Source organism: Rattus norvegicus, chromosome 6 (assembly GCF_021556685.1).
Source record: "Rattus norvegicus strain SHRSP/BbbUtx chromosome 6, alternate assembly SHRSP_T2T, whole genome shotgun sequence".
Taxonomy (NCBI): domain Eukaryota; kingdom Metazoa; phylum Chordata; class Mammalia; order Rodentia; family Muridae; genus Rattus; species Rattus norvegicus.
Window position 1 is genome coordinate 31,316,267 of NC_141539.1, and position 23,574 is coordinate 31,339,840.

Consider the following 23,574-nt stretch of genomic DNA (forward strand, 5'->3'; position numbering starts at 1 on the left):
GCCAGTAGTTAGGATCAGTGAGAGAGTGGAGTCAGAGGTCAACTCTATCACAGAGGAATATGCTTTGGGGCATATGGGTTGGTGTCCCTGAACTCCAAGGATTGGGTTTATTATCTTCAGCAAAGCCCACATCAAAGCCAGCATCCAAGCTTAATGTTCTAGCTGGAAGCCAAACGTAACGTCAAAACTACTATGATAGTGCCTTTGATCCCAGCACTTGGGAGACAGAGGCAGGGAGATCACTGTGTTTGAGGCCAACCTGGTCTACAGAATGAGTTCCAGGATAGCCAGTGCTACACAGAAAAACTCTGTCTCAAAAAGTAAAACAAAGCCTTGCCATCTTAGAGTCCTTTGAAACCCCCTTCCATTCTTGGAAATTCATCTGAAACTCTCTCCAGTGAGTGACCCCCTCACTATCCGAGGGAAGCAGGTTGGTCCTTAATGAGGTATAAACTTTATACTGTTAACTAACTGTATTGTCTGTTGGTGAATAAGCTACAGTAAATTCATCATAATAAAACGGTATGTTAATGAGACAAGAGAGTCAGCACAGGCTGACACACGTAGCTACAAATTGTGGAATCTCAAAAAATGAGGATCTTCTGAAGTGGGTGGATTTGTGAATTGCTCAGTGTGGCAAGACTTTGAAGACTCATCTAGCCTGAGCTAGCCATTCACACATTATCCTCAGCTGTCCTTGACCATTCCAGTCCTGACAGGATTTCATTCCTTGTTGAACTACTTATTTTATTATTTTATTTGAGTGTGTGTGTGTGTGTACGTGTTAATGTATGTGTGTGCACATGTATGCAGCTCCCCATGCACACGTGTGCAGAAGTCAGAGGTCAACCCCAGTTATAGTCTCCAGTTGCTCTCCACCTTATTTTTTGAGACAAGGCCACTCTGTAAACCAAGACCAGCAAGCCCAGGAATCATCCTGTCCCTGCTTCCCCAGTTGTGAGACTATGGGCACATGCCACCCCCTTCTTGAGTAGTTTTTATAGAATATTGTATAAAGTAATTATTTTAAAATACATAAGTATTTTTATATGGATACTGAGGCAGGTAACTTTTACCTATTCCATACCTGTTGTGTAAAGTGCCTCCCGTGGCTGCTGTCCTGATAATTTCTAACACTTCCTAGAGGCGCGGGAGGGAGGGAAAACATTGTGCAGTAAAAATCAGGATTCCCGGGGTTGGGGATTTAGCTCAGTGGTAGATCGCTTGCCTAGCAAGTGCAAGGCCTGGGTTTGGTCCCCAGCTCCGAAAAAAAGAAAAAAAAATCAGGATTCCCAGACTTGACTTTGCTGAACCCCAAAACCTCCCGGGGAGTTCTGTTTTGCAACAACCATCCACTTCTGGATACACACACACTCACACACACACACACACACACACACACACACACCACACATACATACACACACTTACACACACACACTCACACACACACACCACATACACACACACCACACATACACATACACACACATACACACATACACACACACCACACACACACACCACACACATACACACACCACACACATACACACACACCACACATATACACACACACTCACACATACACACACATACACACACACCACACATACACACACACATACACACATACACACACACCACACACATACACACACCACATACAGACACACACACATACCACACATACACACACACACTCACACACACTCACACACACACACCACATACACACACACCACACATACACACACACCACACATACACATACACACACACCACACACACACCACACACATACACACACACCCCACACATACACACACATACCACACACATACACACACACACTCACACATACACACACACCACACACATACACACACACACCTCCACAAACACACATACACTTTCTCACACACACACACCACACACATACACACACACACACACACACTTTCTCACACACACTCACACACACCCTGAGGTTCAGCCTCTGCAGGAGTGCGTCAGAACCCCAAACTGCATCTCTACAAAGCTTCTGAGACAGTTTTGAAGATGAGTCAAGACAGGGAGGCACCCCTTTAAGGAACAACTGGAAGATCTCCACACCCACATTGTTTGAAATTCTTCATTTCACTTAGTCACAGGGCCTGAAATTAGCATGTGCTGCTGCAGATATATTTTGGGTGAAGAAGAATCCTCCATGAAAAGGATACAGGGTTAAGAGTATCACAGACTCATTTACACTTTAGTATGAGTTACACTACGAGCCTGGAATCTGGGAGTTGGAAGTGCATCTCCAAAAGACCTAGGCTCCTTTGCTACAATTCCCCCACAGACACAGTGCCATTAGGTGATCCAATCCAAGGGCTTATTTAGCAGAGTTCCTCAAACCTGGCTGTGCCTCAGAATCACCAGGGTCGCTTTAACGAAATAGACATCTCATGGCCTTACCCCAAACGGAACTACATCGACAAAGTACTGGTCAGCTATGTGGAGTATAAAATCAGACCAAGTGGCCATTTGTAGAGAGAATAAGGAGGAGGTTTGGAGCATGGTGATTCGGGCCTAAAATCTCAGCAGAGGCAAAAACAAGAGGGTTTCAAGTTTGAAGCCAGCCTGGGCTACGTAGCAAGACTGTCCCTCTCCCCACAAAAGAAGGAAGGTGTCTAGCACAGGGAGGGCTTCAGGATGGGACAAGGGGCAGAGGTGAGGAGGCAGAGGAGCCTAAGGGAGCCTGGAGCGATGGAGGAAAGAGTGCGAAATAGGAAGCTGGGAAGAGGAGTGGGGGGTCGCTTGGGCCCCACCACTACTCTGAAAAGACGCTCAGCACTCACCCCAGATGAAACAGACTTTCCTGATCCTGGTTTGTTCATGTGTTTGTTTGTGGTTTCTGCTCTCTTTTTATTTTCTTCTCGTTCTTGTCTCTCTATCTCTCCAATCCCTGTTTGAATCTGTGCAAGCTTGTGTTTTATGTAACTTTGGGGGTTTGTTTTTCTATTTTTAGGGGGGATTATTAATTTTTTTTTTCAAGACAGGGTTTCTTTATGTAGCCCTTGCTGTCCTGGAACTTGCTCTGTAAACAAGGCTGGCCTCAAACTCAGAGATCCTGCCCCATTAATGTGGCTTTTGTAAGCTGCCTTCCACCATTTCTGACACAAGGAGAGAACATTTAAGACGAAGAAACTTCATGCACTGAGAGACCACCCCACATTTACTTTTATATTCTGAGACTTGGCAAGGAAGACTATACCTATCTGTCTCCTCCTTGGCGATTACAGTGTGGACTTTGACATGTCCCTCTCCCAGGCTTCCCAAGGCCCAGTCAGTCTTATCGAAGCCTCACCTGGCCATGCTCACTGGATTGAAGCCAACCAGAACCGGCAAGAAGACGGCTGTGTTATCCATGCAGTAGTCCATCTGACCTGCCACAAAGGGCGCCTGGTAGTACCAAGAAAGGAAGGTAAAATAAAGGAAGCTCCTCGGAGTGTTCCCAAGACCCACAGGGAACCGCCTCAGCATGCTGGCTAGAACTAGATTTCTCAACCAAGACTTAGTGAATCCACCACTGGGTGGTGGCCCACACCTCTAATCCCACCACCTAGGAGGCAGAGACAGGTGGATCTCTGTGAGTTCAAGACCGGTCTGGTCTACAGAGTAAGTTCCAGGAAAGGCAGGGTTACACAAAGAAGTCCTATCTCAAAAAGAAAACAGACAAACAAAACAAAAAATCTTATTGAATGCAAATTTGAAAAGCAGAGCATACTACTATTAACAAGTTCCCCAAGAAAACCATTTTTTCTTTGAGCTACGATTTCCTTATATATGGTCCAAGTTGCCCTTGAACACACAGCCATCCTCCTGCCTCCCCTCCTGAGTGCTGATATTATAAGCAAAGCTAGTGCTACATTTTTCTTCTGTTCTTCCACAGAAATCTTCCAAATGGTAAGGTCTGAGAACTACTAACTCAATTGTAAGCTCCTTGTGATCATCTCCTGTTTTTTCTCATGGTACAACTGCTGGGATCTAACTCTCTATGCCCTGAACTCCATCAAAACCATTGTAGGGGATAGGAAAACTAGCCAAGTGGTTCTCATACAAATATGCTGAGAATCTTGTCAAAATGCAGATTGACCCACTGGCCCCTGAGTTCCTGTACACCTAAGCAGGCAGAGTTGATGCGGACATTGCTGATGGGGATGAAGCCAGGGGCCGGACTCTTCTGTGAAGAGCCAGAGAAGTAAATACTTCAGGCTTTGTGGGCCCTATGATCTCTGTCCAACTACTTAAACCCAGCACAAAAGAGGCCATGAATTCTGAGTAAACACAAAGGTTGCATGCCAGTAACCTATCCACAAATTCAGGCAGCTAGCTACACTGGCTGCCAGAGAGCTTGCTGACCCCTGGACTGGTCTGTCCATCTTGGTTGTTGATGAATCAATACACAGCTATTCTGAGATAAAATACCCTCCCCCTTTTTTTGTACCTATAAGACTATACCACAATTTTTTTTTTACCAAACTTACCTATTTGGTTAAAAATTAAAATAAAACCCTGTGCTGGTTTTCTACTTCCTAGCACCCACCTCATCACCTAGCATCCACCTTCCACACTGACCTAGTCCCATCCACTTCACCCTAGGAAAACCAACCCACTCCTCCTGTCCAAACACTTACAGAGAGTCCCACAGAGATGCCTATGACGACCACTCTCTTCTTCCCAGCAGCCACCTAGGAACAGATGAAGTGGGTGTGTTAGGGTCTCCATGGTGTAAATCTAGTGTGTGAGAAAATCAGGGCCAGAGCAGGGGCCAAGCCTTAGCTGAAGGTTGGGGTTTTTCTAGCCCTATGAAAAGCAACATATGGGCATCTCCAGGTGAGTAGTAACAGAAACACAGACCTTCTTCAGCTCCTCGATCCCGTGTAGGGCGCTATCTTCTGTCTGTTCACGAGAGGCCACAACAGACCTAAGGGTGCAAACTCAATAGAGGTCAGTGGCATTAGCTAAGAGGCAGATGCCTATAGTTGGTTAGGGAAGGGTACACTGAAAGAAAGGGATGGAGGAACGCTGTCATTGAATAGGCACCTACTGTTTATCGGGCACCGTGATAGACATGCCACAGAATTTAAAAACCTAACTAACTAGCGGCAGGTAGGCAATAAACATCTGTGACAGGGTCAGATACAAGGTGACAAGGGATGGTGGAGACTGAGGCAGGTTCAATACAATCGTTGACTAAACTCATTCAAATTCAGGCTCTAAAAGGACATTCGGGCCACATGTACAGGCCGGGGTAACTTACCTGTCACCTCCTGCAATGAGGTAGGTGTAAAGAGGCTTTTGTCCCAGGCCTTTCATCAGCTGGTTGAAAGACACCTGTCCAGGGAGAGAGAGAGAATATGAGGAAGGAGTGACAAAGAGGATGTAACACGCATTCTCAGTTCCTACAGGATCTATAATGGTCTTCTTAGGCCAATGCCCAACCCTAACTTATATCTGGAGTCTGCCACTTAAAGATGCAACTTGGAGATGATTACTTAGTGGTCCATGAGATGTGGGGCTCTAGTGGGACCAGAGAAGTCGGATTCCATCCTGGGCTCTAGGTTTTTGGAGAGGAAGTGGGGATAGAATATATCTACAGAGAGAACTTATCTCAGATGAGCCTTTTGGTTCTGGGGGTCATCCCCAGAGGAGGAGGAGAGAGAAACAGGGAATTAAGGTACTCACAGACATGAGAAATGCCATACGACCAGAGGTTCCCCCTCCACTCAGCACTACCAGACCCCCATCTGGCTCCTGAGGGAGAAACAAAGCCCAGGTCACCAGGGCCCAGCTTGGGAGAAAAGCACCCTTTTCTTCCTTTGTCAGCAACAGAGGAAGACTTGGAACTTACTCTTCTCCTCATCATAAAACGGAGAAGAACGTAGGCCATGTGAGGTGACAAAAAGAACAATAATCTGGAGAAAGAAGTCCTCCTGGCTCTCCTCTCTGACTAAGCTATTCATTAAAATCCTCACTTATTCCAGAAGGGACTTGAGAGCAGCTTTGTCAATTAAATAAAAGTAAACAATCAAAGCAGCGATGGAAGCCAGCAGTTATTAGCCGGGCACATCCAAGCAAACAGCTACAACCAGCCTTTCTTTGTTTTCTTTTCTGGAAAGAGAAATTTAAAAAAAAAAGATAATAATACTAACTTCACAGGTTTTTGTGGATATACTGAGTGTGGAAGTGCATTGCTGGGGAGGAAGAGATGGGTCGGCCATTAAGACGCTGGCTGCCCTTCCAGAGGACCCAGGTTTGATTCCCAGAACCCACATGGCAGCTCACAACCATCTGTAACTCCAGTTCCAGTGGGTGTAGCACCCTCTTCTGCCTCCCATGGGCACCAGATACATGTGGTACATAGACAAACATGCAGCCAAAACAGCCTTTAAACAATAATTACATTTCAAATAAAATGCACCTCTGCTGATAAAGTATTATCCATCCGGTAGCTGTCACAATTATTATCAATGACTAAGACAACAATAAATATCCAAAGGGAAGACCAAGAGGATAAAGAATTGAGATTTATAAAAACGAGAAGTGGAGACCCAGGAAAGAGGAAGTGAGAGAGAACAGAAGTGTTTGGGTGAATGAGAAGCATTCGTACCTTCAGAACTTCCTGGACTTTTCCAGCCACTTGCAACATGGTGGTCAGAACTGATTCGCTGTATAGTCGCTGTAGAGAGTGGACAGGAGTCAGGATGGAGAAAAGGGGTCGGGGGTAGAGGTGGGAGGAAGGCCATGAGATGGCTCGATGAGTTAAGAGGATTGTGGCCAAGTTTTATGATCTGAGTTCAATCACTGGGACCCACATGGTGAAAGGACAGACTGATCCCCAAAAGTTGTCCTCTGACCTCCACACATTTCCCCATGGAACAAATCCTTCCCCATCACAAAATAGATAAATAAACTTTAAAAATGGGAATGAGTGGGGGGCAATGGAGGATGATGGGTTGGGATGGAGGAGAGGGCTCGGGATTTCCCGTATCAGGAGGGTAGGGGTTGAGATGTGGCTGGCTTGGCATCTCTGTTTGCAGTGTCTGAGATCTGACTCTGAGTCACCTGGTAGGTGGGCACAATCTGCCCCTCCTCCTGGAATATCTCAGCATCACACTGCCCCAGCAGTTTGACAATTTTCTCTGCATCTGCTTTGTCCAGGTTTCGGGTCAGTGGGTTGGATTTCTCTGTGATTGGCACAGCCGCTTCATACCCTGACAACTGGAGAGAAGGGACATAAAGGTGGGGGAGGGAAGGCAGAAAGCCAAAGTGCTTTATGCCTGCTGGACTGGAGGTGGGAGTGGCAGTAGGCTCAGGCTCACTGTTTGGCTTAGATTTACATACTTCTCTCTCTCTCTCTTTCTCTCTCTCTCTCTCTCTCTCTCTCTCTCTCACACACACACACACACACACACACAAACACACACACACCCCAACTTGTGCACATATATGCACACATACATGCACACACCATTAACATACTTAAAAACTTAGTCTTCATGTGATGTTCTCAGCCTATTAGGGAAGGAAGATCATAAGGAAAGATAAAGAAAATGGTGCCTATCATGGGATGTGTGCCTGTAATTCAGGCATTAGGAAAGTGGAAGCTGCCTCAAAGGTATCAGGAGTTCAAGGCTATCCTCAGATACATAGCAAGTTTGAGGCCAGCCTGGGCTAGACCCTGTATCAAAAGCCAAAAAAAGAAGAACAGAAGGAAGAGGGAGGGAGAAGTCCAGAGCTGAGGCCAGTCCAAATTTAAAAGTATTTTAGGAATCAGAACAGAAGACTGAAATTGAGAAAGGACCTCACCTCCCATTCACCAGGCTCAGGGGTCTCGATCACATGCTGATATCGTTTGGTGCCTGGCATGGTCCCACACTGTGGACCCTCCGACCTGCCTGCCTGTGCAGTCACACAAACTGTTCTGCTCCCAATAACTTTGCTTCCAGTTGGCAGGGTCTTATCTGAGCTATGGAGATGATTAACCTAAGAACCCTGCCTCTCAGAGCACCACCCCTATGCCCCTCTCTTCAATGCCCTTTCCTGTCCCTGGCTTCTAAGCCTCACAGGAGCTCCTGAGGGTCCTCTTTGCGCATGCTCTGTCTCGTCAGCTTCTCTCTGCTTTGCCTAGGAGAAGAGGACCAGAAGTTCTTTACTTTTGCCCTTCAGGCACAGTGCCCTCAGGAAGGCTGAGAGCCTGGATGTACAGAACACGCAGGTCAGAAAGAATCCCTGAGCAAAAGAGCTCTGTGGCCCAAATGCCTCCGAAGTCCAGAGATCGGGGTCAACAGAAGCCAGAGGACTCAGGTCATGGCTTGATCACATGTCAGCATGCAGTCCTTCCCTGTCCCACTGGCCCATTTTATCGGCTCTTCTCAGAAAGAAAAGCAACAGAAGCTCCCGGGCCCCGGGTGTGCAAACACTGAACTGGATATCACAGAGGAATTTCACAGAAATAGAAATACTGTAAGAACAACGAGGGCCGAAGAAACTGCCCTAAATACAGGCAGTCTCTATTTCTCCCGACCCAAGCACTCTCTCCCAAATTGCAGACATCACTGGATACATGGACACTTAGAAGTCATGGTTGGCATTGTTTTTACATAAGAAAACGGCCTCACACAAGTGGTTGATCATTTAGGATCACACAGATTTCACACCCAGCTAACATATGAAACAATTTAAGGACCTAACATGTTTACTGAATGACTACAGCAGCTAACAAGTTGATCCAAATGAATGATACTCATTCATACAGTGGCAGAAGGTTTTTAAAGACCCTTGTCCAGTGTTTGACATCCCAACTGTTTCCATATTTGATATTCTAAAAACAGTTCCATGTTTCTATGCTTTAAGGGTGGGAAACTTGAGGTGCAGGTTAACAGATTTCTCTCAAAGGAAAGAGTTATACATGCGCGCGTGCACACACACACACACACACACACACACACACACACACACACACACGAGAGAGAGAGAGAGAGAGAGAGAGAGAGAGAGAGAGAGAGAGAGAGAGATCTGCTTTTAAATTGTTCTTATGTGCCCAGCACTCTTTTTAAGTCCTCTCCAGTTTTCATAGTGATGCCAGGCACATAGAAAATGATCAGTAAATATTTGCTGAATAAATGAAAGAATGAATGAGAAAGCGAACGGAATCAAATCAGATCATGAATGGGAAAGAGACTTAAAAGCTGACGCAGTCTCCAAGAGATTGTTAAAACAATTATTATCTCCATCATCCTCTGCTCTTGGCCCCCTCCTGCATTCAGAGATGGAATGCCTCCTCCCAACTTGGCTAATTTCATGCATGGAAGGAGGGGCTCTCTCGGGTGCCCAAGACCCTCGCACTGGCCCTCGGGTGCCCTAGTCAGTTCATCTGCTAGAGCAGGGAGGGTGAAGGGATAGGGGCCCGGCAGGCCGCCATAGGGAGGGTCGTGGGAGGAGCCCAGGGAGAACTGGGCTGGGGCGGGGATTGGGGGGAGGGATGACGGCGGCGAGAACCCCAGCGGGGCGGGGCGGGCCCGCGCGTCCCAGCCCGGCTGCAGCGGAGCGCGCGGGGCCAGCTCTGCAGAAGGCGGCGGCTGGCTGGCCGGGACGGTCACATCCCGCTGCAGGGGACCAGCTTCGGCCGCCGCACTGTCCTCTGCACCGGGGACGCAGGCCAGCTGCCAGGCCTCGCCGGCAACGCCCCCCACCGCTCAGAGCCAGACCAAGCGGGGCCCTTGGGAAGGCTGGGGGCCCCGCAGACCCGCCGCCCGCGGCCACTCCGCCTCTGCCCTCTCTGCCCGAAGCTCGGCCGTCGCTGCCCGTCTTGGCGGGCCCGTGTCGGGATGGGGTAGGGCCAGCACCAGTCTGGCGATGGGCCGCCCTCTGGGCACCGAGCAGCCCCCCGAGGCCTGACCGACCACGAGGACCCGGGAGGTGGGTGTGGGCTGATCAGACCGCGCGGGTGGGGGTTGGGGTGGGCACCGGGGTTATGCGGAGGCGGGAAAGGCGCGGGGAAAATGGGCTCTGGGCCCTGAGAAGCCTGGAAGAGCTGCTGCATCCCACTTGCGTTATGGGCAGCTCCTGACCCCCTCAACTCCTGCCTCCTCCAGGATCCTCGCCTGGATGTCAAGCGGATGCCTCTGGGCCCCTCCAGCAAACTCGGTGGAAACCATGGCTTCTTTGATGCCTCTTTCCCCATATCTGAGTCCCACGGTCCTCCTGCTGGTCAGCTGTGACCTGGGTTTTGTGCGAGCAGGTGAGTGAAGAGGATGCCCGCAGTGGGGGTCCGTCAGAGCTAGTGTGGAGGTGACACCTTTTAACCTGTTAACACTCGGGCACCCCCAGACCGACCTCCCTCTCCTGTGAATGTGACGGTCACTCATCTCAGAGCCAATTCGGCCACTGTGTCCTGGGACGTCCCAGAAGGCAACATCGTCATTGGCTACTCTATTTCCCAGCAAGTATGAATCACCCCGTTTCCCCAACCTGTGCCCTTGGATCTCCGAACATCCCTCCAGTTTCCTCCACACTATTCCTTTTGAGTGCTTGGATGTCCTAAGTTAGGCAAAGGACTGGAACTAGGCTGCCCTCCTTTCTCTCCATCTCCTTGCAGCGACAGAATGGCCCCGGGCAGCGTGTAATCAGGGAGGTGAACACCACCACCAGGGCCTGTGCTCTTTGGGGCCTGGCCGAAGACAGCGACTATACAGTGCAGGTCAGGAGCATTGGCCTTCGGGGAGAGAGCCCCCCAGGACCCCGGGTGCACTTCCGCACCCTCAAGGGTTCTGACAGGCTGCCCTCCAACAGCTCCAGCCCAGGTAAGAGCCTGTGTTAGCGGTTTTTTTAACCTGGCTTTTAGCCTCTCGTTTACTTGCTTTAAGGCTAACAACTGTCTAGCTCAGATGAATAGGATGATTTAATTCCTTTTACTGCCAGGGAAGGAAAGAAAAACAGGTGGGCAGGGGACCAGCTCTAGAAGATGCTGCTAATGAATCCTTTGGGGGAAGGGCTTTTAAGCATCCTTTTACCCAAAGTCACATCATACCCGCCACAGCCTGATCTGAGCAAGTTCTATACCACCCTTTGATCTCAAAGCCTTCTCCCTGAGCAGGACCACCCCATAACTTCAGGCTCAGTACATCTCCCTTCTGTATGTGACAGAGCTCTCCAGTGGGTCCTTTGTAACCCAGAGAATGGCTCTCTTCCTAGGTGACATTACAGTGGAGGGTCTGGATGGAGAACGGCCATTGCAGACAGGGGAAGTTGTCATCATTGTGGTGGTATTGCTCATGTGGGCTGGTAAGTACCGGATAGGGAAGCAGGGACTTGGGTCTGAGATAGTGGGAAGTGACGATGTATCTGCCCAATACTGGAGAAAGGGGAGAAAAAAGCAGTGGGGGTGGGGTGGGGGTGGAGGGAGGTAATCGGGACAAGTTCGAGGAGGGAGAGAGGCTACTGCAAGCCCAGAGATGAGGGTTGCATGGGCACCAGGAAGTCAAGGATTCTCTAGTTTCGTGGATATCTCAGTGCCCTGCAAGGCTTCAAGAACCTTGAGTCAAGATGGAGGATCGGATGGCATTGTTGTGTTTTCAGCTGTGATCGGGCTATTCTGCCGTCAGTATGACATCATCAAGGACAACGACTCTAACAACAACCCCAAGGAGAAGGGGAAGGGGCCTGAACAGAGTCCTCAGGGAAGGCCAGTGGGGACCAGACAGGTGATGTGGGACCAGTGAGTGTGAGAGGGGGGATTTGGGTGCAGAGGGATAATCAGTGAGAGGCAGAAGAATAGGGTGGGTAGGTGAGTGTACACGTGTTAGTGTGAATGTGTGTGTGCGCGCGCGCGTGTGCATTGATTGTCTGGGATGAACAAGTCCAGAAGGCAAGGGTGGCACATTGACCTTTCTGGAATTCAGGATGGGTAATTTTTCTCTTTACAGAAAAAGTCCCCATCCATCAACACCATTGACGTTTGAGTGAATGAAGAACCAGAACCAGAAGAGAGGATACACTCACTGTATGACTCTGTGGGGGTGAGGCAGGGCCAGGGAAAGCCTATGATGGTGATTTGCTTGAGACTCCCACAAGGCAGTACGCTCCCAGAATCTCAGGCTGGTACCCATCCTCTTTCCACTGTGAGCAGGGCCAGAATGTAGGTCTGATAGACTCTGTACCCTTGGGCCTGGAAGTGGATATCAAATAGAGCATCTCCTCCCATCCCCCAGGTCCAGGGGAGAATCACTTATTCAACCCTATTCCACTAGGTCCTGAATAGGGGCCCCATGTCACCTGTATCAGGACTATTGGCACCCACTAGCTGCCCCTACAGCTTGCCTCTGGGCCCCGGAGAGGGGTGTTTCTATCAGTGTTGCCCTCCTCCAGTAAGAACGATCTGGGCCTAGAGGCAGCGGGTGTACTGCACTATTCCAATGTCTTCCACGGAGCCTCCGGTGCTCCTCCCTCACCTGGCAGTCCCTCCAGCTGTAGGTGATCTCACCCCTGGGACGTTTTTTCCAATAAAGGTTCTTGGACAAACTGGAACTGACTGGTATACGGTATGGTATGCTGAAGACATCTCTACACCTTGTCAGTTCTCCTCACGCCTCCACCGACCTGAAAGGACAGAGTCATTCTAAGATGTTTGCATCAATGAATCCATGTTTTCATCTAGGATGGGCAGAGAAAGACAAAAGGGAATGGGGGAATGGAAAACCAGCGGCCTCCCTTCTTTGTCTTTGATGAATGAGAAGAGAGAAAAATGAGAAGTCACAGATGTTTTCATACCAACGGAAACCAGGCCATGTCACATAAAAGGGCCAGTAGTTTGTTTTTTTTTTTTTTTTTTTTTTTTAGTTTTTGTTCAGGACCTTGTGTGTACTAATCAAATGTTCTACCCTTGCGTTATATAACCAATTCCTTCCCCACTCTTTTGACTCCACCACTCACTTTGAGGAAATGGTCCGAAGGGCTGAGTTGTCTTGGGAACTGACGGGAGAGCAGTCACCATTAATGTGCCCTTGGTGCCATGTGTCCTCACCCCGGGCACACCATTGCCTCTTCTTCGTTTTCTTCTTCATCTATGTCTCTGTTCACTCAAAGTTAACAATAATTGTAATCCATAAATGAGTTTATATTTATACTCTAACATGTCCAGAGGATTCTAGAAATAAAGCTGAGGGGTTTGGATGCCCCTGTCCAAAAAAATTATAATTTGACTTCTGGGACCTATTTGTTACCTGTGGGAAAAAAAAATGGGACCTGTACTCTACTGGTTCTTAATTTTCAAGAGGGATGAGGTGGCAGGAAGAGAAATACTCGTTGCCACTGGCAACTGCTATGTGCTTAAGGCTTTGGACCCAGCATTTGCCTGGAGAGCATATGCTATGCTTTTAGGGGGGTATAGGGCTTGCCAACCTTGGACCATTTAGAGAAGGCCTACTGATGACGTTTCTGCATTTCATTCGATCTCTCTGATCTGTTTCAAGAAATGAGACCAAAAATTGTTGAAAGGATCCCAACCAAACTAAGAAGACGATATCTTTTCTGCTTAACCAATCCCTAACCTCAGGTGTCATGCAGCTCTAAGCAGGGAGGGGAACCAAGTTCTGGTCTTCCTCCCTCACTGACCCATAGAAACATATGAATTTCAGCAATCAGGCTTGAACTCGTCGTTTACTCAATGACCAAACAGGGTGCCTTTTCTTTCCCTAGCCAGTGTTTCCAATATATCCACCAAATCCTGGATAACTTCCTGAGAAAGTCGGGCAGGGAGGCAGTGAGTTAAGGAGAGTGGAGTCTTCTTGCGGGAATTAAAAGGTTATTAGCTGTGGGTTGGATCCCGGTTCCACCCTTTACTAGCTGTTTTAACTTCGGTGGCGAGTCACCCCTTTAATCTGCCCCCTGGTGTGTAAACTGTGCGAGTGTCACTGCTCAATTCAAACACAGTACCAGGTAAATCCTTGAGCTTTCACTGTTACCTATCAGTATTGAGTGGCCTCCCGCAAGTCAAGTAAGTTTGGGGAGGACGTGAAGGTTTCAGTTCTGCGAATTGTCTTTCGCCTCTCGTAGTATCTGCCTTGCTTTCCTCCAGAGTTTAAGCAACTAAAGCGCACCTGCCCAGGTAGGGCAATAAGAAAAAGTAAGGATTGGGTGAAGTAGAAGCCCGACCGGGATGAAGACTTGTGGGCGGAGCTTTGCGTTAACTTTGCATGCAGCTACGGGATTGGTCGTGGAGAGAATTCGACAACCCCTCTTGTGGTCCCGCCCTAGGACTCACTGCGCTTGCGCACGTCCCGTTTGCAGCGTCGCGAACCCACTACGTGACCTTATGACGTGTGTCGTACTCACGTCGCCTGTGCGTCAGCCGCTAGAGCCGCCGATGCTTGGCGGGTTGTCCAGGTAACCGTGGGAGTTGTCTCGGTCAGCGAGCATCCGAGACCGGTGTGCGTCATGCAGTTGAAGCACCTGAGGACCCTGCTGAGCCCTCAGGTGAGGAATCCCATGCCTCTCCCATTCCCCCGCCACCAGGCGTTCCCAAAGGAAAAAAAAAAAGTGAGGGAACAGAAGTTCATACTTTTGAGCGTCTACTTTGTGCAGAAGATTGTGAAAGATCTTTCAGCAGGCGATATGCATCGCTAACGACTATAAGCTTTCATTGCATCACCTACATCAGTTAAGTGTCAGGCCCCAAGCTTAGGCTCTACCGGATCAAATCCACCCGCATTACTACGTCAAGGCTCTTTCTGGAGGGAGAAGCGCATATATAGACAGCGATCCTAACTCTGCACAGGATGAAATAAGCGCTTTAGATATAAGCCCTAAAAAAGGTAGAGCAGAAGCTTAACCCTTTTTTGGATTGTGAAAGTGTGTCTTCTCAGATGAAGAAGAGGCTGGGCACTGGGAGAGAAGCCCAGAAACAAACGAAGATTGGGTTTGGGAGTGAAGAGGACGGGATTCATGTCTTAGTTTAGCTCCAACATTGACTTGACCAAATGGTATCTCTGGCTTTAACCCTTCTCCTAAGCAGTCTTTCCATCGCTAGCTTCTTCATCTGGTAAAGAATAGGCACAGTGAGGAAAACTGTAAGCGACTTAGGAGAATGTTAAGTGAAGTTCTACACAGAACAGAACCTTATAAGCCTTGGTGGCACAGGCTAACAGTCTCAGCAGTTGTGTGGGTGGGAGGGGTCAGGAGTGCAAGGCCGTTCTTGGCTACATGGAGAGTTCAAGGCCAGCCTGGGTTACACGAGGCTCCTACAAAAAAAGAAAGAAAGAAAAGGTCAGTGAGGAGATTTGGTGGATAAGGAGGTACTTGCCACTAAGCCTGACCACTTGAGTTTGAGCCTTGTGACCCATGCAGTAGAAGGAAAGAACCAGCTCATGCAAGTTGTCCTCCGACTGCCACACATGCCCCACCCACCGTAAATGTAAGGGAAAAAGATTATAGAGCATTATAAACTGAAAAGCCATGAGAAGGATGACTGACAAGAGAGAAGGACACTCCCAATTGAAAGGACAGGCTAACAAACACTGAAGAAGGTTGGCTATGGGGGAAATGACTCATCACCGGCGTGAGAAACTGAGTTCAGATCTCCAACACCCTCTTCAAAGCCAGGCACCCCTGTAATCTCAGGGATGCAAAGGCACACAGGTGGGTCCCTAGAGTTCTAGTTCTAGTCTTCCAGCCTAGCCAAATTTATGAGCTTTCAGTTCAATGAGAGACTCTGCCTTTAAAAAAGTAAGGTGGAGAATAATTGTGAAAATACTTGATGTTAACCTCAGGCCTCTACACGCACACACAGACAGGCACATATAACCCCTGTGCCCCGACACACACAAACTTACATACAGACAGACAGACCTACATTCAAAACAAGTATGCAGTTTGCAGGAGATGTTGCCATTGGTAGAGCATACACTTAGCATGTGTGAGCCCTTGCATTCTTCTGTAGCACTACAAAAACAAGTCCCTTACCTGACTGTGCTGTCCCATGCATGTAATCTTAGAACTTGGGAGACTGAGGCAGGAGGATTGCTGTGAGCTCAACGCCAGTCTGAATACATAGCAAGACCTTTTAAAAAAAAAAAAATAGAATATCCAGGCACGATGGCTCATGCCTTTTGTCCAAACACTCAGGAGCAGCAGCAAGTAGATTTCTGTAAGTTCGATGCCAGTCTGGTTTACAAAGCAAGTTCTAGGGCTATATAGAGAGAACCTGTCACGAAAAATAATTCTAAAAGTCATGTATGGCAGAATTAAGTCATTGATACATATGCCACAACAGCGTAATTAAAGACATTAGGATCACAGCTTATGTATTCAAACGTATACAGGCTCAGATATTGCCTCGCATCTGCCATCTAAAAACTTATATATAAATAAACCCAAGCAAGTTTCTTAATTTTCAATGCCTCGATTTCTCCATCTGTAAAATGGGAATAATAATAGCTTCTACTTGAGAGTTATGAGAGGTGGTACTTAATGGGTGTCAAGCATTTGTGAAAAATGCCTGCCTGGCTCTGTTTCACTTAACTCACAAGACAGCCCAGTCAGGGCACTTATTGTAGAGAAAGGAGAAGTCGTTGATCCCTGAGCTTGGGAATGTTTGCAGAGTGCGCTGACAGTAGCGGATGGAGCCCTAGCTCAGTGGTAGAACAATTAAAAGTTGTGCTTCTTGCTGAATAAACTGGTACTGTAATCTGTAATTTCAAAATACCCTAATGGAAATATTGGCAGTAGAACCCTTTGGTCTCTTTTAAAAAAAAAAAAAAAGAAAAGAAAAATGCTGTCGCCGTGCAGCTGGGCCAGATGCCCAGGATGGACTCAGCCCAGGAAGGAGGGTGATCAGCCAAAGCTGAGGAAGCACCTGGCCCCCCCCTCTAACCTCCTGTGTGAATGCTCAGGTCATGGCAGCCGTGCTGGCGTGGCTGTTTTCTGGCTCTGGTTTGGGGATTTGGGTGCAGTGATCCTCTTCCCTTCTGGCTCCAGAGGTATTTGGGTTAGGTGTGGGACGTAAAAGTTCGTCAAGCCAGACCTCCTGTAGCCCAACTGGCCAATCAGACATTTGGACTAGGAGCTAAGTTTTATTTCAAGAACAGAAATCTTTAGTGGCAGAGCCTGAGGGGACCACAGCTGAGAGAGACAAACAGGAAGAGTGACGTCACTGGGTGCTGGTCACTTATTTTCTCCGTTGATTTATTTAGTTTTTTTTTTTTTTTCCCGGTGCTGGGGACCGAACCCAGGACCTTGCGCTTCCTAGGTAAGCACTCTACCACTGAGCCAAATCCCCAACCCCTTATTTAGTTTTTTTAAGACGGGGTCTCACACAGCCCAGGCCGGTTTCAAGCTTGCTGTGTAGCTGAAGAAGACCTTAAACATATGATCCTCCTGCCATCAGCTCCCGGGTGCTGGGCTTACAGCCACTGCCACATTCTCTTTGTCTATTTACTTACTTAGTTTTTTGAGATGCCAGGGGGATCGATCCCGGGGACCAATGAATGCAAAATGAGCACTCCTCCGACTGGGCTATACGTCAGCCTTGGTGAAGGTCATTTTTAACTCCAGACTTTCAAAACGCGGGGAATTAAGCAGGGAAAGAGGCCTTGTCTCCATTCTCCAGTAAACAAGTCTCAAGTCTAGTTATGTTACTACTGATGTCTCTCCCATTCCCTGCTTCAAAGACTCTCCCTGGGGTGGCCCCTCTACGCTTCCTGCCCTTCCTCCACTCTTTTGTACAAACTCTCAGGTCCCTTAAACTGCAGATCCTTGACTTCCTCGTGCTATCCACTACATCTGAAGTAATTCACCATTCAACGGTATCTGTCCTTCAGAATTTAATTTTGATCATTTAAGCATAAAATTGTCTTGGGCATCTCTAAATCATTACTGCACTCAGTACATTTTCTTCTTGTGGGACCTTCCAATTTTGTAGCATCTTATTAGGTCCCAGGGTAGGTTCTATGATTTGCTCTTTGTCTCTCTGTCAGCCCTTGGCCAAGTGCCTTTCTTGATGAAATGCTTGAAAACATTAATTGAATGAGTAGCTATAAAGACAAACATTTATCAGATGAATTGATTTTCTTTTTCAGTAGCAGACTTGAGAAATGAGGGAGCAAAGAGGCTATTGCTTTTGGAACAGTTGATGCCTTTGTATCATGAGTCTCAGACAGCACGTTAGGGGCTTGGGAGTTGGGCTGGTAGGTACAGTGTTTGGTTAGCCTGAGGTGAAGCCCTGGGTTCCTTCCCCAGACGTGAATGCCTTGGATCCTAGCACTCGGGAGGCCTTGGGAATGGGAAATTCAAATCACCCTTGGCTACAGAGTGAACCTGAGGCTAATCTGGATTACACAGAGCTCACCCATTCCTGTACATTCCACATATACAAAGCATTTCTTCTATTTTGTTTCGTTTTGAGAGAAACACTGACAAGAAGAACGTAAAGCAAAGCCACGCCAGGGGCTGATGAGACTGGAGATGCTTTGTGCATGGTAGACCAGCACCGGGCTTACATTACTTCTTTCCCCTCTGCAGGATGGAGCTGCGAAGGTGACCTGCATGGCCTGGTCCCAGAACAATGCTAAATTTGCTGTCTGCACAGTGGACCGAGTGGTACTGCTGTACGATGAACACGGGGAGCGGAGAGACAAGTTCTCCACCAAACCAGCTGACATGAAGGTGGAGAGGACCCCTGCGTGTGCCCCGCGCCCCGCTGCGCCCCGCGCCCTGTGTCCTAACCTATTACCCTAGGAAACGTTGTAATCTGCCTTCCAGCCCTGGGCCTGGGAAGTGGTCCACCCCTTTTCTCAGCACGAATCTTGTGGGTCTATCAGGATATGTTGTGTGTCTTCTTTTCTCTTTCATTCATACTCATTAATTTTGTTTTGATTCCCAGTATGGCAGGAAGAGCTACATGGTCAAAGGCATGGCTTTCTCTCCTGATTCCACAAAAATTGCCATAGGACAGACTGACAACATCATCTATGTCTACAAGATAGGAGAAGACTGGTGAGGACAGATGTGGGGATTGGGGGCGTGGCCTGCAAAAGAAGAATTAGGCATGAGAAATGCCTCGCTGGGGTAGCGATGGGGTGGGAGGGCACAGGAGTGATTGGTGCCAGGATCAGGTGTAGGAGGCAGAGACTTTAAGTCTGCTGTGTTCATGCCTTTGCCTCCTCTGCGCGTCCGTCAGTCCCATGCCTGGCAGAATGAGTCTAAGGCCATCGAAAGTCCTGCAAGCCAGTGTGTTGCCATCTTTGATGTAGCTCCAGGGCGTCTTGGGCACCTGCTCACATCAGACCTCCCACAGAAGGATAGGAGACACCAGTGGGCCAGGAAAGGTTTCCTGTCTTGTCCCCTCCACCACCACCACCATTTTGGGGCAATGACTCTAAGCGTGCTTCCTTTCTTTTCGTTTGGCAGGGGTGACAAGAAGGTCATCTGCAACAAGTTCATCCAGACGGTAAAGTTCAGAGTCTGTCTGCTTGTGACTGTAACCAGGAGTCACCTTTGCTAATGTCTAGAGCTGGTTTGACCTGCGAAAGGATGGCACTGCCTGGCTGCTCCTTGTCCCTTACTAAAGAGAGCCCAGCTGTGTTCCCTCCTTGTAGACCTCCCCTGTAGAAGACTAGGGTGCTGGCTGTGGTGGGTGCCAGGTGTCATAGAGGTGCTGATCCACACAGGCTGGTTGTCCCTTTACCTTCTGCATACAGAGTGCCGTCACTTGTCTGCAGTGGCCTGCGGAGTATATCATTGTCTTTGGACTGGCTGAAGGCAAGGTAAAGAAGGGCAGGGAAACTGGGATCAGTGTTAGGTGGGGAGAATGGTCCTGGGGAAGGGTGGGGGCAGCAGGGTTCATCCTTTCCCCTGGAGACCAAGTGTGCACGCAGAAGGATGCACGAGGACCAGTTTTGTACATTCTAGAGTTTTGTCTTTGTTTCTCAGGCCTGGGTGAGGTTGAAAGTGATCTAGACAGACCTGCGTGCATTCTTTGATTTTTTTTTTCAGGTTCGCTTAGCAAACACAAAAACTAACAAGTCATCTACTATCTATGGGACAGATTCCTACGTGGTAGCGCTGACAACCAAGTGAGTTCCAAAAGTAACACTGGGAACCGTCAGGCACGAATGCGGGACAGAGAGCAGCCTTTGTCAGCGCTGACGGCCTGTCCCTCTGTCTGCCTCTCCCTCTGCTCTTCAGCTGCTCTGGGAAAGGGATTCTCTCGGGTCACGCGGACGGCACCATCGTTAGGTATTTCTTCGATGACGAAGGCTCGGGAGAGTCACAGGTACGCTTACAGCATACTGCGGGGCAGCGTGGACATTCCCGGAGCCCTCCCGGAGGGCAGCTGCATGTCTAAGCACCGAGATGGAGCTGTCGGGGGAGGACGCTGGGAGAGTGTGATCTTAGAAGCATTTGGATGCCGCCACAGAGATTTGTGGTTAGGAAGCTAGAGCTACTATTTATAGGGAGGAGTGGGTGGCAGGGACCTTGAGAGAGGGGGAAATAAAGCCTCTAAGGGGGATACAAAGTGAAAATTATTTCCATTTATGTAAATATATACATATACACAAATATGTGTACATATATACATATTTATGTAACATATATACATACAAATGCATAGGGGGAAAAAACCAGGCCAGCAAGATAACTCAGCAGGTAAAGGTGCCTGGTGCCAAACCTGACAGGACCTACGTGGTGCAAGAAGAGAAGGGACTTCTGCGAGCTTTCCACTGTCCTTCACCCATGTGTTTACACACGCAGTGCACACATGAGATGCACACACGCAATGCACACAGGCATGGACAGGTACACATACAGACTCATACAAATAAGACGTTAAAGAGCTAATTCTCTTCTTTAAGAAAGAAAAGATAGGTGTAAAGGGAAACTTTCATGTTTTACTCTGTATAATTCAGTACCGTCTAAATCATTTACATTGTGAGCTACCTGTATAATTAATTAGATATAGCCTTCCTTGAAAAAGAAACCATATGCTCTCTTGGGCATAGACAGTGTTGGCTACTGTGTGCTGTCTCTTTTTGGGTGGCCTCACTAGAACATACCCGAGATCTCTTAACACACCAACCACTATGTTGCCATTTCTTTAGAGTACAATGTCAACAAGTGAGTATAAATGGTATGTGTATGTTCATGATACAAAGCGTAATTTGCTGAGTCTTTAGGATTAGGGTGTGTTTGTGTGGGAAAATGCTGGCAGGAAGCTTTTTTTTCCCCTGTGGACTGCTATGGTCAGTCAGGAATGTTTGGATCTACCACTAGGACTGAGGGATTTCTAGGGTGCCATCCTCAAAGTAAAACTGAAATGTTGTGTCTCAGGGGAAGTTGGTTAACCATCCATGCCCACCCTATGCCTTGGCCTGGGCCACCAACAGCATTGTGGCTGCTGGCTGTGATCGGAGGATTGTGGCCTATGGAAAGGAAGGCCATGTGCTACAGACTTTCGACTATAGCCGTGACCCTCAGGAGCGGGAGTTCACCACAGCTGCTGCAAGTCCTGGAGGCCAGTCTGTTGTTCTTGGAAGTTATGACAGGTAGGTCCCCTGTCCAGTTGCATCTCCTACCCTCCTTCTCTGTAAACTGCGCTGGACATGTCATTGTGAACCTCAGCAGAGCCTGGACAGAGGCCATGTCTGTTGAAAAGGATGCTCAGATTGCCATCCGTTGGCACGTTGGCAGTTTCAGAGTGCAGGGTGCTGCCTCCGCCTGAGATTCCATGGCAGACTGCATCACCGTCTCCATTCCCCCTTGCCTCCTTCAGACTTTGAGTTTACCCACAGGACCATAGTTGTTGCTTCTATGTTGAGGGTCCTTGAGAAGAAGGCTGAGCAGTCATCTTTTTGCCTCCAGTGCCTACGTTGGCATCTGGTGTGTGGTTATAGCCACCGTTTGGTGAGTGGATAAAGAATGAATGGTCAGATGAGCAGCTAGGGTCTGGTCCCCTCTGTCTGACAGTCCTTTTGTCTTTCAGTCTCATGTGTTTCTGTTTGTTCCTCTCTGCTTTGAATCCCACATTTCTCTCTTCCTCTGCCTGCATTCCTGGCAGCTCATCTTTTTTGTTTGTCCTGATTTCTCCACTTCCATCGTTTTGTGTCGTTTTTTAGTTTTAAGAAAGTGTCTCACTCTGTAACCCTGAATAGCCTGGAACTCACTAGGTAGACCAGGCTGGCCTCAAACTTGCGGTGACATTCCTGCCTCTGCTCCCAAGTGTTTGCATTACGGGTGTGCACCGTTTTCTTTCGCCTTGACTTTGCAAACTCCCTTTGAACCATTTTTGCCCTCCCCTGCCAGGCTGCCTCTCTGGCCTGCCTTGCCGGGCTGTTGTTTGACCTTTGCTTCCTTTTCTGGTAGAATGAGACTGCTTTCTTTTAGTTACTTATCTTCACTCTTTTGCTCCGCCCCATCTCATCTAAAAGCCACAAACCTTTCTAGACTTCGGGTGTTCAACTGGAGTCCTCGAAGAAGCATCTGGGAAGAGGCAAAGCCCAAGGAGATTGCCAACTTATACACAGTCACCGCCTTGGCCTGGAAGCGGGATGGCTCTCGGCTCTGTGCGGTGTGTTATTAGTAACCCCTTTCTGTATTGGGGATGGTCTCCAAACTAGAATAAAAACTCCTTATGCCAGGGCACTCCACTGTGGCGCTAGGGAAGCCCAGTTGCCTTGTGACTTCAACCTAAAAATCTGCTGTTAAAGGCAAAAAGGGGAATGTACACCATTGGAGGCCCCAAGGGACAGAGTTTTCCAGGCCAGCCTGTTTTCTCCTTCTTTATCCAATCCACACGTAATGCCTGTAAGGCCTAGGGTCACCACCTTTTTTACTGAGAGGTCCCAAACCTGCCTGCCCTTTGCTGACCACTCGTCTCTAGACTGTTACAGCAAGGTTTGAGGTCTCCAGGGTAAGTGCACCGTGAGCTTCCTCTCATGCTGTCTCTCTCCCTCAGGGAACACTCTGTGGTGGGGTGGAACAGTTTGACTGCTGCCTCCGAAGGAGCATTTACAAGAACAAGTTCGAGCTGACATATGTGGGCCCTAGCCAGGTGAGCAGCCAGTGGGCTACGTGCTGAGACCTGGGGCTCCTACATCTGTGTAACACTTCCCCACCTGCTGGCCGCAGGCAGAGCCTCAGCTTTAACCTTCATCCCCATGGCAGAGCTGTGGTGGGGAACAGAATGTGTCAGGGTAACTTCCTGGCAACTCCAGAGGAATCGATGCCTTTATCTTCCTGGTGTAAAGCTCTCTGCACCAGTGCTGCCCATGAGAAGTGTCGATGAGCAGGATTACAAATGAACCTTAAAGCTGGGGGACCATGTTGTCTTAGAGGTGCCCTTCTCACGCCCCGTTGTCTTAGAGGTGCCCTTCTCACGCCCCGTTGTCTTAGAGGTGCCCTTCTCACGCCCCGTTGTCTTAGAGGTGCCCTTCTCACGCCCTGTTGTCTTTTTTTTTTTTTTTTTTTTGGTTCTTTTTTTCGGAGCTGGGGACCGAACCCAGGGCCTTGCGCTTCCTAGGTAAGCGCTCTACC

The 23,574-nt window shown here is 48.5% G+C and overlaps 3 protein-coding genes across 3 annotated transcripts in view; 2 read left to right on the top strand and 1 right to left on the bottom strand.

The window, feature by feature from the left end:
• Positions 1-8,094, bottom strand: part of Gckr (glucokinase regulator) — a 30,561-nt gene extending 22,467 nt beyond the window's left edge. The window contains exons 1-8 of the mRNA NM_013120.2: positions 7,858-8,094; positions 7,114-7,269; positions 6,659-6,727; positions 5,734-5,802; positions 5,309-5,382; positions 4,906-4,972; positions 4,683-4,736; positions 3,353-3,447 (exon numbers count right to left, since the gene is read on the bottom strand). Of these exons, the coding sequence (NP_037252.1) occupies positions 3,353-3,447; positions 4,683-4,736; positions 4,906-4,972; positions 5,309-5,382; positions 5,734-5,802; positions 6,659-6,727; positions 7,114-7,269; positions 7,858-7,917 (644 nt within the window). The 5' untranslated portion in view covers positions 7,918-8,094. The remainder of the gene's footprint in view (positions 1-3,352; positions 3,448-4,682; positions 4,737-4,905; positions 4,973-5,308; positions 5,383-5,733; positions 5,803-6,658; positions 6,728-7,113; positions 7,270-7,857) is intronic.
• A 1,470-nt stretch (positions 8,095-9,564) lies between these two features.
• On the top strand, positions 9,565-13,245 carry Fndc4 (fibronectin type III domain containing 4). The gene is given in 7 exon segments (NM_001427209.2): positions 9,565-9,969; positions 10,146-10,291; positions 10,381-10,496; positions 10,649-10,853; positions 11,245-11,334; positions 11,629-11,753; positions 11,976-13,245. Coding segments are annotated over 6 exon segments (705 nt in total). The 5' UTR covers positions 9,565-9,969; positions 10,146-10,158; the 3' UTR covers positions 12,012-13,245.
• A 1,148-nt stretch (positions 13,246-14,393) lies between these two features.
• The window catches only part of Ift172 (intraflagellar transport 172), a 38,903-nt gene continuing 29,722 nt past the window's right edge, over positions 14,394-23,574 (top strand). The window contains exons 1-10 of the mRNA NM_001434132.1: positions 14,394-14,523; positions 18,565-18,708; positions 18,926-19,038; positions 19,453-19,492; positions 19,743-19,808; positions 20,038-20,117; positions 20,230-20,317; positions 21,373-21,587; positions 22,486-22,609; positions 22,997-23,092. Coding sequence (NP_001421061.1) covers positions 14,485-14,523; positions 18,565-18,708; positions 18,926-19,038; positions 19,453-19,492; positions 19,743-19,808; positions 20,038-20,117; positions 20,230-20,317; positions 21,373-21,587; positions 22,486-22,609; positions 22,997-23,092 — 1,005 coding nt within the window. The 5' untranslated portion in view covers positions 14,394-14,484. The remainder of the gene's footprint in view (positions 14,524-18,564; positions 18,709-18,925; positions 19,039-19,452; positions 19,493-19,742; positions 19,809-20,037; positions 20,118-20,229; positions 20,318-21,372; positions 21,588-22,485; positions 22,610-22,996; positions 23,093-23,574) is intronic.